The sequence below is a fragment of the Coniophora puteana genome (genome assembly GCF_000271625.1).
Source record: "Coniophora puteana RWD-64-598 SS2 unplaced genomic scaffold CONPUscaffold_1, whole genome shotgun sequence".
In the NCBI taxonomy this organism is placed as follows: Eukaryota; Fungi; Basidiomycota; class Agaricomycetes; order Boletales; family Coniophoraceae; genus Coniophora; species Coniophora puteana.
The window spans coordinates 187,017-202,603 of NW_006913053.1; the positions used below are offsets into that span (position 1 = coordinate 187,017).

Consider the following 15,587-nt stretch of genomic DNA (forward strand, 5'->3'; position numbering starts at 1 on the left):
TAGCCCCATAAATATATACCCCTCTCAAAACCCATGCAGTGCGTCGTATTTGACGTTTAGCAGAAAGTGATGTTGATCTGCAAACATCTCGTTAGCATCCAACATTCAAGCTCGAGAAATGACAGGAAGCTTACGCCGCAGTCGTTGGCCTGGCAGTCAACGAGGGGGACCTGGGTGGGGGTGAACGAGGCCTCCGAGCAGGTGGGCGAGTCGCAGAACAGGCCGGTGGAGCAGCCGTTGATGAAGTTGAAGCCAAGAGAAGTCACGCTAGAAAGCGAGAGCCATCAATGACATACTCCAAGCAGACTGAGAGGCGCAGAAGGCTTACTAGTTGTGGTTGCCTTCGGGCTCAAGGGTGATGTCGGCCTGCGAGTAGCCGGTGTCCTGGAGGGTGAACTCGACGGCACCGCAGTTGAGACCGTTGGTGGTGCACGAGCCGTTCTCGAGCCAAGCGATACCGCCGTTCAGCTCGCCCTGGATGGTGGTGGCGCCCTGAGGGTTGGAGTTGCCCTGGTACAGGAAGAGAGGGGTACCGTAGCCGCAGTTGTTGGTGAACTAGTAGTGACGAAGCGGACGGAAGTTAGCGTTGGTCTGGAGGCGAACGAATGGGCCTAATACGTACAGTGACCTGGTGCGACTCGGCGGCAGCGCCAGAGGCGAAGGCGAGGGCAGCGACGGCGAGAACGGAAGCGGCGAACATGTTTGGAATGTGTGTTTGAGAGGAGGGTGAATAGGTAGTTAATGATGCTCTTCGACGCCAATCTCGCCTTGAATTTATACCTCTCCCTCTCGACCAGTGTAGCACGCACCTGCATCTAAGTCCTCGCTGGCAGCAGCACTGCTATATGCTCGCGTACCAAAAATACCCGGTTTCGGAGGTCAGTATGTCGCACTGACAAGATTCTTGCAACGTAACCCTGCCCGAAAGACGGGCAGATCGAGCTGGCGCCTCGCCGACGTGGGAGCGACAGCGGCCCACGCGTTGATCATTTCTGCCTCGAGAACGACAATGTGCCCTACCATGATCCTGCCATGGCCTGCCGTGGCCCGAGGATTCGCGGTTTCGATAGGGGAGCTATTCATTCGATGATCGTCAAGTGACTGCCGCGCCTCACATCAGCCCCACACGTTAGCGTTAGGCCATCGCGCTCTCGTTAGCGTGCGCTGCGCGGAGCTGTGCCTTGCCGCAGGCGCGTCGTTGGGAGAAGTCTGGCGTTCGTGCATAGTGTAGCATGCAGGTGTCATGATCCGCGCGGGGAGGCGAGCGCAGAGCGAGACTGAGATAAGAATAGTTGAACGGAGCCGAGGTCAAGCAGGGACAGGAGTGCCAGTGCAGAGGTGTTTTGGGTCTCCAGGGGCACATTTAGCACAGGTATGCAAGGTTGATTCTTCACGAGCGCACCAGTCGTGATGCATTGATGTACCATGCATGCGAGGGTGGGGTATACAACCGCCCGAGGAAAAGACTCGAGGGGGAGGAGAGTTAGGTTGTGAACAAGTGAAATCATTCACCTTCGAGAGTTCGTTCAGAAGACACATATATACTTACCTCGAGCAAAAGCGAAGGCCCCAAACCGCTCTTTACTGGAGAGCGACGAGCAGCGGTGGCAACTTGTCGTGTCTGTTTGTTGCTCTAGCCTATTTTTAGAGTGATAAGCGCAGACGGAAATGACGGCCGAGATGATTTCAGAACTTGATCCACAGCGTTGCGATCAGCCGCATCAGAACATATACTAGCACCGAGTCTCGGAGTCCATGGCAGTTGCTTCGATCCCATTAGTGCGTGTTGTAGCATGCTTTGCAAAGTGAAAACACTGCCATGTATGATGCGATAGAAAGCAGCGACGCGAGTCAGCGAGAGGGGGTGTTTGCTGACTATACGGGTGTGAATGGACCAGGTATCCAAACGTACAAGAATTCTCAACCTGGGGTTGCCCATTGTCTGCCGTCTTCTGCCGCTCCGTCATGCAACTCGGTGAGCCCATCCCATCCCATCATGACACAGGACCTCATGCCGCATCACAGAAGCTAGTCGTGACTGGAATAGTTAGATTTGCTACATGTCTCCAGTCCGTCGAACGCGCATGTGTGCGATCAGTAGATTTTCCATTGGTCACTCACTTAATTTGAATGCGAGATACAGAGCTGTGTTGATCGCCGTCACCGCGCGTTTGCCACGTCGACGTGGCAGAGAGGTAGCTCCGAGGGCGCAGGAGGGGAATTAGTGGTGGATATATCTCACCAGTAAGAGAGATCCTAGTGTACTCTTGAGGCTGCTACCTTCGGAGAGCGTGGGCTGAAAGGTCGTTGGGCCAACGTCTCCTGTAGTGCGACGCAGCTGACGGTGCGGTAAGTACAGCTGCTGCTGCGGCACCGACGGCGCATAACTCCGGATAGCTCCGGATAACGCGGAGTTACTCGCGTGTGGAGTTGTTCAGAAGATCATTTCGCCGAGAATAGCCTCGAAAGCCCCTGTCAACTGAGTAATGTGCGTCCGCTTTAAAGAACCCCGAAATGCTTCAAACAATGAGAGGGGAATTCCATGCGCCCATATTGAAAGCTCGTGCTGCGAAAGCCCTTTTAAAACTAGAACAAACTCACGATGAAGATTAAACACTCCTCCTCTTATATCTGCAATACTTATTGGTTCAGCAAATATTCAGAGGAGGGCTCGAGATCTTCGTAGATCGAACGGGGAGAAACTCTCCATACAAGAGCGCGGTCAGTCGTGTGCTTCGCTCTCTCTCACCCTTGGATTGCTGGCATGCTCACCCCCGGGTTTACATCACGTAACGCCGGATGCGTAGTCGATCTCACCGGTGACATAAAACGTCACGGCCCATGTTTCTCAAAGGACCCAGGAACAACGTCAAAAAGAGGTTTCAAGGCAAGCAGAAATGTTCGTCACATTTTACAATATATAGCATCAAGGAGTCTTCAAAACAGAATCTATTTTCGTGTCCATGCCTTCTGTCCTTGCTGGGGACATATCCGTATGTCCGCTGCTAATTTAGCAGAAAATAACATTGATCTGCGGAATTTGTTCGAATCAGTTCTGGTCGACATGCTAAGCAGGAACTTACTCCGCAGTTGTCAGCCGAGCATTGCGCGAGCGGAACCTGCGTAGGAGTGAAGGACGCCACATTCTTGCAGTTAGAGTTGTCGCAGAAGAGGCCGTTCGAGCACCCGTTGGTGAAGTTGAAGCCGATCGGGTACAGGCTGCACACGCGCGCGTTTCGTGTCAGTGCCCGAGGGTATCAAGGGGCGGTCAGGATAAACCAAACTCACTAGGTGTGGTTGCCTTCGGGCTCAAGGGTGATGTCTGCCTGTGAGTAGCCAGTGTTTACGAGCGTGAACTCGACGGCACCGCAGTTGACACCGTCGGTTGTGCACGAGCCATTCTCGAGCCAGGCGATGCCCCCGCTGAGCGGGGCCTGGATCGTTGTCGCGCCCTGAGGGGTGCCGTCACTCGAGTAGAGGAAGAGCGGGGTTCCATAACCACAGTTGTTGGTGAACTATAATGGTAGACCTTTCAGTATACGATCGCATTGTCGGCGAAGGGGAAAGAGGCACTTACGGTGACCTGGTGGGACTCCGCAGCGACAAAGGTGGCAAGAGCGAGGGCGGCAGCAGCAATGGCAAACATGTTTCAATGAGATAGTATAGTATGAGAAGTATCGTGTTGACGACAAGTGGGCTTCTCGGTGCTGCTCAATCCTGGCCTCAAACCCCTTCAATTTATACGGTTTCTGGCCTCACTAGGTGTTTGTCAGCTTCTCAAGGATACCAGCCAAGAACCGGGGAGCAAACATGTACGCGCACCGATATCTGTTGGAGCATCAAAGGAATGTACGCGCACCATTGTTTCAGCATAGATTTTGCACAGTGATGCACCACAGTGCCGATCATCGTCACCTCCAAGCGAGCTTTATAAGGATGCAGACAGACCCGACCAAGTCGCAAGGCGCAGAGGCAAAAATGTCAGGCTATGCACTCCGGGTGCCAATGCGGTTGATGCTTGGATTGAAGGGTTGACTGGTCATCATGATCAGCGGAATTTTCTGTCAATAATCAGCATGTTCTGACGTGCACTCAGCTTTTGGGGTCGGAATGTATGGCTCGTGACAGCAGGCTGTTCATGCAAGAGTTTGGCCACTATATGTTACAGACGCCTTCAATGGAATTGCATATATACACGGGAGGTTAGCAGGACAGCGACGGTCAATTTCAAACACACACATAATTATACCAAAGAAAGTATTGCTAGGTAGACGCTGGTTCATAGAGTGCGTAGAACTCTTCAATTTCGAAGTACCTGTGGTTCTAGCTTCTTCGCGTCAAAATGGAGAAGATCTTGGCCGCTTACAGATGCTCAAATGCCATGATAGGTTTTGCATTGTGGAAATATAACATCCTTGTGCTCTATGTTACTTTGTATATCAGAGGCAGAAGCTGACGGTCGGCGTTTGCATGTTAGCCTAAAAGCGGCTCGGAGCGCGACGCGTTCACATTATGCGCGATGCGCGGAGTTGTAAAAAACACTCGGCTGATCCCGACCGTGCTACACGGAGTTGCCGCGCTGGCAGACTGTCGTTTGTCGCCATTATCATTGGAGCTGAACAATAGCCAACTCAACAGAATGATCGCAGCTGCTCACATCACCTTTGATTCCACCCAATTCTCCACGCCAGAGAGTTAATCCCGAGTGCACGTTTCAGCCTGTTTCAGCTTACGGGCTTCTTGCTCGTTTGTTCAAGATAGTTCTACAGGGCTCTTGAGAGGGCCTACACTATTTGTCGATTTTATCCGCTGTCTCCACATCCGTCTACTTCTCCGGAGCATGAACTTGCATAAGCAACTGTTTCTGCATGGAGATCGATCTCTGGGCGCCTCAGTCGCTTGTACATATTGCTCGGACGTGCTGGCATTCAGCCATCGACCACGCAGGTCTGTCCGCTCATTCACGATGCAACACTGGCTGCTCCTTGGGTTTTTGGCATTCTCCGTGAAGAACTACGTGCTAGACTGTCTGATGTCGCTGACGTAGGGCACTATTGCCCTTTTCTTCGGCAAAAGAGGATCTGAATGATCATCAAACATTCACTACGCCGAGCCTCGAGATCGCTGAAGGTGCTCTAAAATAAAACATAAAAACGGGGGAGATTTTGCCCGATGATCCTCAGCTTTAGCCAACCTCATCTCGAGCGTTTTGCTTTCTCGCACACAAGCATGTTCTCTTCCTCTGTCGTTGCCTTTGCTGTCTTCGCATTCGTCTCGAGCATCGCTCAGGCTCAGGAATCACATCAGGTCATAGCAAGCCCAGCATGCTCTTCCATGCGTCTTTCAATGTTATATTGTGATAAGTGATAAAAGGTACATAGCTACGAAGCATGAGGTCTGAAACAAGGCTTGATCTGATGCGTCATTGAGGCGTTTTAAGTTGCAGCAAAGTCAATGAGAGCGGCTTCAAAATTCTTCCATTGACATTTCTATAATGCTCTACGAGAGACTTTGTCAGACGAAACGTTGAAAGCAAACGCGAAGTCGAGATATACTCGAGTACATTTGGTAGCGTCAAATCCTTCGGGAAGGATACAGCTGCTGATAGCTGCTGAAAACAAGAAAGTCGCTGGCACGTTCGTTGCCCCCAGTTTCACGCCGATTAGCGCCAATTTCGTGGCCATTCTCAGCGCTGGTAGAATACGTCACGTCAGACCCGCAAGTCTCAAGTACAGCACCAAAATAAATTGTCAAGCTAAACACCAACGTCATTCTTATTTGACGTCCCAAAACACAAAACATCGAAATACGTGACACCAAGATTGCCAATATTAAAACCCATGCCCATGTACCATAGTACCCATAAGAGAAAAGTATCTTAAGTTTCTGCAACATTTAGCAGAAAATGACGTTAATCTGCGGGACTCGTTAGATTCAGTTCTGAATGGTGGGCCCAACGAACACTTACGCCGCAGTTGTCTGCCTGACAGTCCGCAAGCGGGACCTGAGTAGGACTGAACGATGCCACGGTTATGCAGTTGGGGTTGTCACAGAAAAGACCGTTCGAGCATCCGTTAATGAAGTTAAAGCCGATCGGGTACAGGCTAAACAAACACGTTATCCGTCAGCGCTGGATGGTCAGCTTAACATTAACGAGAAGTATTCACTAGTTGTGGTTGCCTTCAGGCTCAAGCGTAATATCCGCCTGGCTGTATCCGGTGTTTTGAAGGGTAAACTCGACGGCACCGCAGTTAACACCATCGGTTGTGCACGAGCCGTTCTCGAGCCAGGCAATGCCGCCGTTGAGCTCGCCTTGGATCGTGGTCCCACCTTGCGGCGTGGAGTCGCCTTGGTAGAGGAAGAGAGGGGTGCCGTAGCCACAGTTGTTGGTGAACTATCATAGTGATTCAGCGTACGTTCATGATGGGTGGAAAATAGGGCGCTTACAGTGACCTGGTGCGACTCCGCAGCGACGAAGGAGGCGAGGGCGACAGCAGTAGCAATGATGGCGAACATTTTTGAATTGGCTTCAATTGAAGAGGATGTGTGAGTGTAGAAGACGGGTAAGCTCTCGATGCTACTCAACTCTGGCTCCAAATCGCCTCCAATTTATAGTGTTTCCGACCTCACCAGACGCTCAAGTATGCCAGCTCTGGTCCGGGAAACAGACATGTGCGCGCACCAAGGCTATAGCATTACAAAACTGTATACGCACAGTGTTCCAGCTTCACATCTTGATCCGAGACACAGCGCGATGCCGACGGACGTCACCCAGCTGGCTCAATTAGAATTCAAAGGCAGTCCCGACCAAGTCGCAAGGCGCCGAGGCATATACGTCGGGTGATGCGCGTCGATGTGTAGGTCGAAGGATCTGCTGGTGATGTTGAGCTCTATTTCTCTTAGTATCGAGCAAGTTCGTGCATGTACGCAGTTTCTGAGCTCGGTACGTATGGGACTTGACAGCAGGCTCATGCAAGAGTTTGGCGCCACAAATGCTTTTAGAGGAGCTGCTGATGTGGGCGGGAGGTGCGCACATCAAGCGCGAATCCGCGCATTACAGCACCGAAGCAAGTATTCTTAGGTAGGCGCTGTTTCGTAGAATGCATAGAACCTTGTAATTCCGAATTTCCTGGGGTTCTAGCTTTGCGTCAATATGGACAGCATTAAGGCTACTCACATATATACAAACACCATAACAGGCTTAGTATAACGGACATATCAAATCGTTCTCGTGCCGTGGTCAGTTTGTATGGAGAATAAAAGCAGAAGCTTGATGTCGGTATTAACATGGTAGCCTAAGAAAGCAAAACGCGAACTTGGGAACGCGACGTGTCGCATTGGGCGAGATTCGCGGAGTTTGGACACGTTCGGCTGATCCCGGCCGTACTACACGGAGCTGCTGCACTGGCACACTGGCGTTTGTCGCCATTAATATTGTCAGAGCTGACTGAATGGCCAACTCAACAGTTCTGATCGCAGCTGTTCACACCGCCTCGATTTCCACTCGGGTCTCCACACCCGATATCGAGTCCCGAGTGAGGTGTTTCAGATGACGGGCTTCTTGCTCCTTCGTCGATCGCCCTGCAAGTCTTCTTGTGGGTCCTGCACTGCTCGTTGAGTTCATCGGTCGGCTTCACGGTCGCTTACTCCGCTCAAGCATGAACAATGCTTTCTGCATGGAGATCGACGCCTTGAAGCCTCAGTCGCATTCACATCTCGTACGGATGTGCTCATGTTCAGCATTGACCATGCAGGAACGCTCCACTCACTCATGATGCAACAGAGGCTGCTCCTAGGGTCTCTGATATTGTCTATGATGAACTACATGATATACTGTTTGATGTCGCTGACGTAGGGCACTTTTTCTCGGTTTCTCGACAAAAGGGGACCTGATTGACCATCAAACACTCACTACGCGTAGGCTCGAAATCTCTGAAGGTGCTCCACATCACAGTATAAAAACGAGCGAGCTTTCGCCCGATAATCCTCAGTATCAAATAACCTTGTCTCCAGCTTCGTGCTTTCTCGTAAACAATCATGTTCTCCGCTACTGTCTTTGCCTTCGCCGCCCTTGCCTTCGTCTCGGGCGCCGCTGCTCAGGAGTCGCATCAGGTCACGGTAAGCACATCATGCTCTTCCATGCGTCTTTCTGCCCATGTATGCTAAAGCCCCGCATACAAGTTCACGAACAACTGTGGAAACGGCACTCCCCTCTTCCTTTACCAGGGTGACTCGACCCCACAAGGTGCCACGACCATCCAAGGCCCGCTTAACGGCGGCATTGCCTGGCTCGACAACGGCGGATCTTGCACGAACAACGGTCTTGGCTGCGGCGCTGTCGAGTTTACCCTCGCGAACACGGGCTTCTCGCAGGCCGATATCACGCTTGAGCCCGAAGGCAACCACAACTAGTGAGTCTTTCAGTGCCTATCATGATATCTTGAAGTTATGCAGAATATTGACGGCATCTGCCTTGCCTACTAGCCAAACACCACTCGGATTCAACTTCAAAGCTTCATCAACGGCTGCACAGACGGCCTTGAGTGCAACTCGCCCACCTGTCCCCAGGCGTCGTTCAGCCCTCCGCAGGTTCCCCTCGTCAACTGCGCAGCCAACAACTGCGGTGTAAGTCCTCTTTTCCCCACGATGGTGGATTCATGTAGACCTGGAAGCTGATGTACTGTTTGCAGATCAACATCAGCTTCTGCTAGACTATCCGATAGCTCTACTAGTTCTTATCTATATATTCAATTAGATGTGCTATGTCGATGTTATGATCTATCGCCAGTAGCATGACCAGCAGTTCTGAGTACGAATCATGACATATACAAGAGAGAAATGCTACATTGGGTCAGTCAAAACATAATCAACTCGTTGCGTCCGGAACTTTGACCAGGATTTTCTTCGGATTGGTGGTCTGATTGACGCCGGATGTATCGGCAAGGACATCCAAGGCTCGCTTATTTTATTTCCCGAATTACGGTACTTAGTCTATCTGAGGTTCATGGCCGTTGATGGTGTTAGTACTACCCAAGGTTGCTTCGAAATTAATTAAGTACTAATAACCGACCTCATACTCCGCCTGTGGCGGCGCGCTCGCAAAGGACACTGTTGTCATCATTTCGTTCGACCCAGCTGTTCCCGCCCCCAATGCCACCGAGTAGCACCTACGTAGGTTTATAACCATACGCGGTCCGGCCATTGTTGTTAAAACTGTTAGCGCCACGCTGTACACCACCAGGAAGGTAGATGACTGTGAGAACAAAAGTCCAAGGCTGGTGTTAGCTCTCATTAGAAACAAATGAAGTATGCTCCGCACGTTGACGAACGAAGGAACCTGGTCAATTGAGGCAAGGAACATAGATACGAGCGCGCTGAGAGTATCGTCAGTCGCCTGACGCAAAAGGCACAAAGACCGTCCAGGGCCTCATACTCACATGAAAAAGTACGTTAGATTGTCGCGCACAATGACCCACGCGAGACTAGTCGCTCCTCGCCCCGGGGACCTCAAGAATGAAACAGGGATGTTCTTGATGGCATAACGCAGTGCAAATGCGCAAAGAAGGACTTCGAATGCAAGCACGGCAGCATTGGAGATCGGAGTTATCCAAGTTCGATTTGTTGGGGCGTTGTAGGCGCAAGCGTAGATATTCAGGAAATGTTCGTCAACTGAAACCATCGTAGTAAGCTCACTGTTAAATGATGAGTGATTGTTCATTCAACTCACTCCAGTAACTCCCCCCGGCGGTCAAATACCACATATCGGGAACGATGCTAAGGACTTGTGTGACAAAGAAGCATGGCCCGAGAACCAGAAGGATAGATCTTGATCGCCCGAAGAGCACATACACTCGCAAGGACATTATTCCTGTTGATACACGTTGACCTCGTTTGATAACTTTAGAGGACGCGAGGGGACGAACCTTGGAGCAGCAAAATAACAACGAAGATGCATACTTGTGAGATTACGTAGATATGGAAGCCTGAAAATGTACTGCGTCAGACAGATTCATCAGAGTCTTGAAGCGCTGGTACTTACACCTAGATTAGACAGTCTGAGACGGAGAATCAAAGATGGTTTTACACTACGAACGTCTAGCAATCGCGTTTTGTCCAATTTAGCGCCCTGTAATAAAATAAGGCGATATGCACACTAAACTCACATTTCCCGAGAGTGACAGACCAAAGTCCGGAACTAGCGACAGGGTGAGACACGATATCATGACTGAATACAACGACACTTACTATTATGCAGTCTACAGAGCTTACTTCGACACTTCAGAACCAATTATGAATATATCACTTACGCGATAAAGATCAGCCCAAGATAACGCATCTGTAGAATGTATGAGTGACCTCTCAGTACATGGCTCATTCCGCGGCACTGACCATGACATACACCAAGGTCGTCCACGTAAATCTGTTCCCCTGAAGATGCGCTTTGACTCAGCACTTTGCAGAACTAGAAGTGAAAACGGTGACTATACCCATATAAACTCGAGCTAGTATACCCGGCATCAGTCCTACTGCCTCGGGATATCGAACAGGGCCGCATACCTCGCCCCCTAGGTTTATTACTGGGAGTCGAAATCCCTGTCATCTTTCAAGTTCAGCAGGATTGATAGTTGCGACGCACGGTAATCGTATACCGCGAGAGTCAGAGTACTGGCTGTTGGAAGGTTTTCTTTTCAGCCGTAGTGACGCATAAAGTTGACAGACGCACCACATATATAGTCGAACCGTTGAAAGTAAATCGCATCCTGTATGAGTTCTTGCTCGAGCGACGCGGAAGACATGTTGGAGAGCCAGGGCGGAAGGAGAGAGCTCTAGATGCAGGGACAAGGGCAGCCAGAGACAGCCTCAAATAGAATCCACGCGCGCCTAACGTGATTCCCAACTTGCACATCTCGAGGGGAACGTCTCCTTTTCCCTGATTGCATGTCCTGAAGATGATTAGAGTTTCGTTCACGAAGGCAATGCAAATGTCTTGCTGAGCGTCTGTGTTGAGCCAGTAAGGGAGATGAATGACCTAGTAGATCAACAATTTAGTGGCTTGAACGTTAATCTCCACATCCATGGATGCAACGGATCAAACACGATGGTGAATAAGGTTTCCACCATAGGATTCTGAGGCAAGACGGTCTCCACAGCGTCAGCCTTGTATACATAAAACAGTGCTGGATTTATAGTAGGCTATGAGAGTCGCCATAGTTATAACAATCCAAAGAGCAACTCACCTCTAGATCCAATCCCTCCGTTCCTCGTATGCTTGTACGTACCTTGACTAACCCTCTTTTGGCGATATCTTGATCCATCAGTGACTTATCGCACGGATGAGTTCAATGAAATGTCGGGATAAAACGTGTACAGCCGCAGATAATGAGATCTGAAACGAGGTTTGGCCTGATGCGCCACTAAATCATAGCCTCAGGCGTTAGCCAGACGCGGATGTCAAGGAATGCAATCGCATGCGAGGACGATCAAGCTTGAAGCTGAAGACCAGTGCGTGGCGTTTTTATTGAGAAGGGGATAGGTAAGGGCAGGTGAGGAAGGCATGGGCACTGTTCATGAACAAGTGAGTAGATTAAGGCACAGCTGTGCAGATTAGCGCTCGAGGGTAAAAGAGTACTGTCTTTTTTCGACCAAAAGTTCGTCCCGTGTCCCACCGGACCGGTGACATGAACTTTTTGGTCAGTTTGTCCCGCATCTGTAGACGCTCGCGAACTAAAAAGCGGGACACACCGTAAATAGCAGAAAAACGCATATGTATTCATCAAATAAGCTCCTACAACCATTCTAAGACTACCTAGTGCCCGAAAAACCCGCTGAAGTTCTTGTTCGACGTCTTGCGGCGCTTACCACGGCCTAAAGTGTCCGGTTCAGGCATGTGAGCAGCCTCAACGTCCGCTTCATGCTCATCTGTGACGTCAAGACCATTCTCGGCCCCGTTTGAGCCGTCAGGGTACAGAATCCTACCCAGAACATCAGCCGGATCCATCCACATATCGTCGGCATCGGAATCGTCCTCCATCTCAAAGGGATCAACGTCGGCGTCAGGTACCTGAGCCTCAACGTCCTCCTTCTCGGATGCAGGAGGTGTGGAGATCCGATCCCAGAGATCCGGGTTAGATCGGGGGAGATCACGGAGGACCTTGAGGGCGGCCGAGCTAGAGAGCGACTCAAACGAGAGGTCGAAGCCTCCCTTGACCGTGCATCGACTGAATGACTGTTCGTAGTTAAAAACTGACCAATGCAAAAAAAAAGGAGGCACTTACTTCCCGAATGAGCTCTGGGTGATTAATCGCATGGTACGCCTTCACGCACCATGCAACTGATCGGTCTCGGAGCGTTCCGAGCCGAGTATCGAGGGAGAAATCGAGGAGATCCGGATTGGGCACGGAATTGAGATGCGTGAGCGCCTCGTCAATTGAATCCTGGGCCTGAGCTCTCTTGATCGCCTGCTTGTAAGGTTTCTGTATCGCGACGTCGCATGGCTGGCAGTCACCGGTTGTCCCACCTGGTATGAAGAGAAGGCGGATCCACGGCCATCGGCCACGAACGAGCTGCCGAAAAGCCTCGCTGCGATGAACCGACCAGCAGTCGAGTATGACGGCGCAATCTTGATCATCAGCATAGCCGTGTAGCTGCTTTGCGCGGGCGAAGTGAGGGACAACGATCCTCTCCATGTACTCGGCCATCGTAGGGAGACTCGACCAATAATTGGCCGAGTTCCAAGAATAGACGAAGCCCAAGCGGGTGGCTTCATCCATAGAGGGAGCATGCGAGGAGGGGAGGGATCGGTGAGATCCACCCTTGAAGATGAATTGCATCGGGAGGAGATCTCCCGACGCTGAGACACCGACGACGGCTGTGAACGCACGCTTTTCCTCCTTCCCGAGAACGGACACCTGCTTCGCACCCCTGACCTCAAACGTGTTGGCAGTGTTATCGGCCATGACGACTTGGGTTTGATCGAAATTGACGAGTAGATCGGGGTGCCGCACGCCCGAATCGCGAACCATGAGGGACAAGCGCACAAAAAGCTCGAAAATCTTCTGCTCGGCATCGACTGGGGTTTTCTGCGCAGCGCGAGTTGAAGCTCTGGGCACCCAACCAAGCTCCTGGAAGACGAACTTGCGAATGAAGAAGTTGCTGCACATGAACTTGGGTCCGCCGTTAGGTTCAGAAGACTGGAGGAGCTCAGGGGCCCGATGCTGAACAAGCGCCATGATGATTGCATGACACGAGGCTGTGCCCATCGCTATGCCTGAGTAGCGCATGAATTTTAGGTGTTCCTTGATCTCTTCAACGAGATCAGGATAAGGATCCTGCAGGACATGAGCATCAGCGAGGACTTTGAATGATATGTCAATAGCACTCACGAGGATTCCTACCCGAGTGACATTGCCCTGAGGCCTGTTGCCGATGTCTACCTGCTCGAGAATGTGATCCTTCCACCGAGGCGACTCGCGAGGACGACGTTCGATCCAGCGTCCGATCTGTTGAGGTGTGATCCGCGCGAACTGTTGGGGGTTTGTAGCCTTGAGATCATCGGCAATCCGCTTCGGCGACCAGCCAACTTTGTGTGCGCTGTTGTCGATCTGCTGGAAGACTAACGGATGGCGGTAATTGAAGTTTTTGGCGTCCACAGGTGTGGTGATCTTGCGCTTTCGGCCACGCGGATCCTGGTTCTTGGAGGCTAGAGAGGAAAAGAACCGGCGAGGGCGCGATGCTTCCGGTGTGGCCTTTGCGGACGCAGTCGAGAGTGCAATTGCCGTCCTCACTTTGGCCTTTTTAGCTGCCTACATAGAATTTTAGTGAGTACAAGCAAATGAAACCGAAAGTTAGTGATACGCACCTGCTGAGCCTGAACCCGAGTTTCGCTCCGCCAGCGCTGCTTGCGCAAGCGTGCCTTCTCTTTCTGGATCCTCTCTCGCCTCAGCTTCCCAATCCGATCGTGCCGCTCTGCCCTCTCAAAAGCCTCATACCCCTTCACCTCGCGCTCGTGTTTGGTTGCGAGCCGTTCGGCCTCCATGTCATCGCGTGAGACTGTCGAGAAGAAGGCAGTGAGGGTGGGCTGGGAGTGGGAACATGGTGGAAGAGTTGGTGGAGGGCGTGAGATGAGTGTTCGCTGAGACCGGGAAGAGGGGATCTGAGCTGGCTTGACTGGGTGGGCAGTCCATGGGCGGGGTGGTAAGTCGTCGGAATCGGAATCATCAAGGGCGGTGACGTCAGTGGTCGAATTGGAGAAGTGGGAGCCCTCATCACCACTCTCGATGGGTTCATCGGTGTCTTGAAAAGTGGAAGGAGTGGACTGAGGGAGTGCAGAAGGAGCGGGAGGATTGGATCGGCTTCCATCATAACGAGAAGCGATGAGTGTGTCTGGCAAACCTAGATCACACTGGTTATAGTTAGCACATATCTAAAATAGAAACGGATGAAGACGTACCGGACCGTAACGACTGCCCGCCTGCGTCAACAGAAGTAAGGCCCACTCAGCCCGCTCAGAGAACTTTGTTGCAGGGTTCCAGGCTCGAGCCAATGGGAAAAGGGCGCGCTCGATCGTGTTGAACGTAACAATGCCGCAGGAAAAGTTGTCGTCCTGGGTCGAATGATCGAGCTGGGTGATGGTGGGGCGGAGGGGGTGGCCGATCTTCTCAGCAAAACGTTGAAAGCCTTCAAGATCCTCGGGCGCAATGGATTCCCGGGGTGCTCGCCTTCTGAGGGAGTCACCGATTGAGAGCTGACCAGTACGGAGATCGAAGAGGGCGGTGATGTAATGATCGAGATGGCAATGATGAAGGGGGCAGATGATGCCCTCATAGTCGCTGTCCTGGATCTCGCGTGAAATCTTGCTAAGATGGGTAAGGTTCTGTGCATGGGGGGTGCCGAAGAGACCCCAGTCCACATCGCGACGGATATCGGGGGAGAAGGGGATCTGGAAATCGAGGGTATCGATGTAGAGCCGGCGACAAACAGGGTAGACATCCGCCCAGCCACGAATCAGACGCACGGCATGGTCGATGACTTTTCCGGAAAGATACTCATCCGAGAGCAGCTCGGCGATGTCCAACGTGAAGAGGCCAGCACTCCCAACTGGGGCATTCCAGCCGATGACATCGGGGAGCAATGTGAGGGCGGGAGGGATGTGGGGGAAGGGAGCCTGGACCGGCTGAGAGAGGATTGTTGTGTCGGCCCATTCGAGAGCACCTTTCCACCGTGGCTTCGCTGTCGCAGCAGGAAGAAGGTCCTGCCAGAGTGGCGCGAACCACAGAGGGACGTTACGTGGCTTCCCACCAACGTCGATGCGGAGACTGCGCGATCCACGGTCCCACTGCTCTTGGAGGACTGTACGACGAAGAAGGTGGGCATAGGGGGGGATGATGATGGCAAGAACGTCCCAAGGACCTGGTGCAGGTGGATCAGGTGAGAAAGCGTCGGTGATCGAGAATGAAGGGTCCAAGGTTCCAGGTGGGATCGCCTCCGGCAGGGGAGTAGCAAGGAGGGTGCGGACAGATTGTAAGGGATCGATAGGAGAAAACTGATACAGAGGGGGGACTTCGGCCGCTGTGAAAAAGCCGGAGAGC

The 15,587-nt window shown here is 51.8% G+C and overlaps 5 protein-coding genes across 5 annotated transcripts; 1 reads left to right on the forward strand and 4 right to left on the reverse strand.

Annotated features, from left to right (window-relative positions):
- Positions 1 to 56: 56 nt before the first annotated feature.
- On the reverse strand, positions 57 to 700 carry CONPUDRAFT_148068 (uncharacterized protein; the record flags this gene model as incomplete). Its single annotated transcript, XM_007764731.1, has 4 exons — positions 57 to 77; positions 135 to 267; positions 329 to 555; positions 623 to 700. The coding sequence occupies 4 exons, from the start codon at positions 698 to 700 to the stop codon at positions 57 to 59; spliced, it is 459 nt and encodes a 152-aa protein (XP_007762921.1).
- A 2,310-nt stretch (positions 701 to 3,010) lies between these two features.
- Positions 3,011 to 3,646, reverse strand: CONPUDRAFT_148069 (uncharacterized protein; the record flags this gene model as incomplete). Its single annotated transcript, XM_007764732.1, has 4 exons — positions 3,011 to 3,031; positions 3,084 to 3,219; positions 3,289 to 3,515; positions 3,578 to 3,646. The coding sequence occupies 4 exons, from the start codon at positions 3,644 to 3,646 to the stop codon at positions 3,011 to 3,013; spliced, it is 453 nt and encodes a 150-aa protein (XP_007762922.1).
- A 2,249-nt stretch (positions 3,647 to 5,895) lies between these two features.
- On the reverse strand, positions 5,896 to 6,516 carry CONPUDRAFT_148070 (uncharacterized protein; the record flags this gene model as incomplete). Its single annotated transcript, XM_007764733.1, has 4 exons — positions 5,896 to 5,916; positions 5,969 to 6,104; positions 6,168 to 6,394; positions 6,448 to 6,516. 4 exons carry the CDS (start codon positions 6,514 to 6,516, stop codon positions 5,896 to 5,898), a joined length of 453 nt encoding a protein of 150 aa, XP_007762923.1.
- Positions 6,517 to 8,037: 1,521 nt separating this feature from the next.
- CONPUDRAFT_148071 (uncharacterized protein) lies at positions 8,038 to 8,711 on the forward strand (the record flags this gene model as incomplete). Its single annotated transcript, XM_007764734.1, has 4 exons — positions 8,038 to 8,118; positions 8,182 to 8,411; positions 8,514 to 8,625; positions 8,691 to 8,711. 4 exons carry the CDS (start codon positions 8,038 to 8,040, stop codon positions 8,709 to 8,711), a joined length of 444 nt encoding a protein of 147 aa, XP_007762924.1.
- A 3,795-nt stretch (positions 8,712 to 12,506) lies between these two features.
- On the reverse strand, positions 12,507 to 13,118 carry CONPUDRAFT_28001 (uncharacterized protein; the record flags this gene model as incomplete). The annotated part of the gene is made up of 1 exon (XM_007764178.1): positions 12,507 to 13,118. A coding segment is annotated over one exon (612 nt), but the record flags the coding sequence as incomplete, so codon positions are not given.
- Positions 13,119 to 15,587: the final 2,469 nt, after the last annotated feature.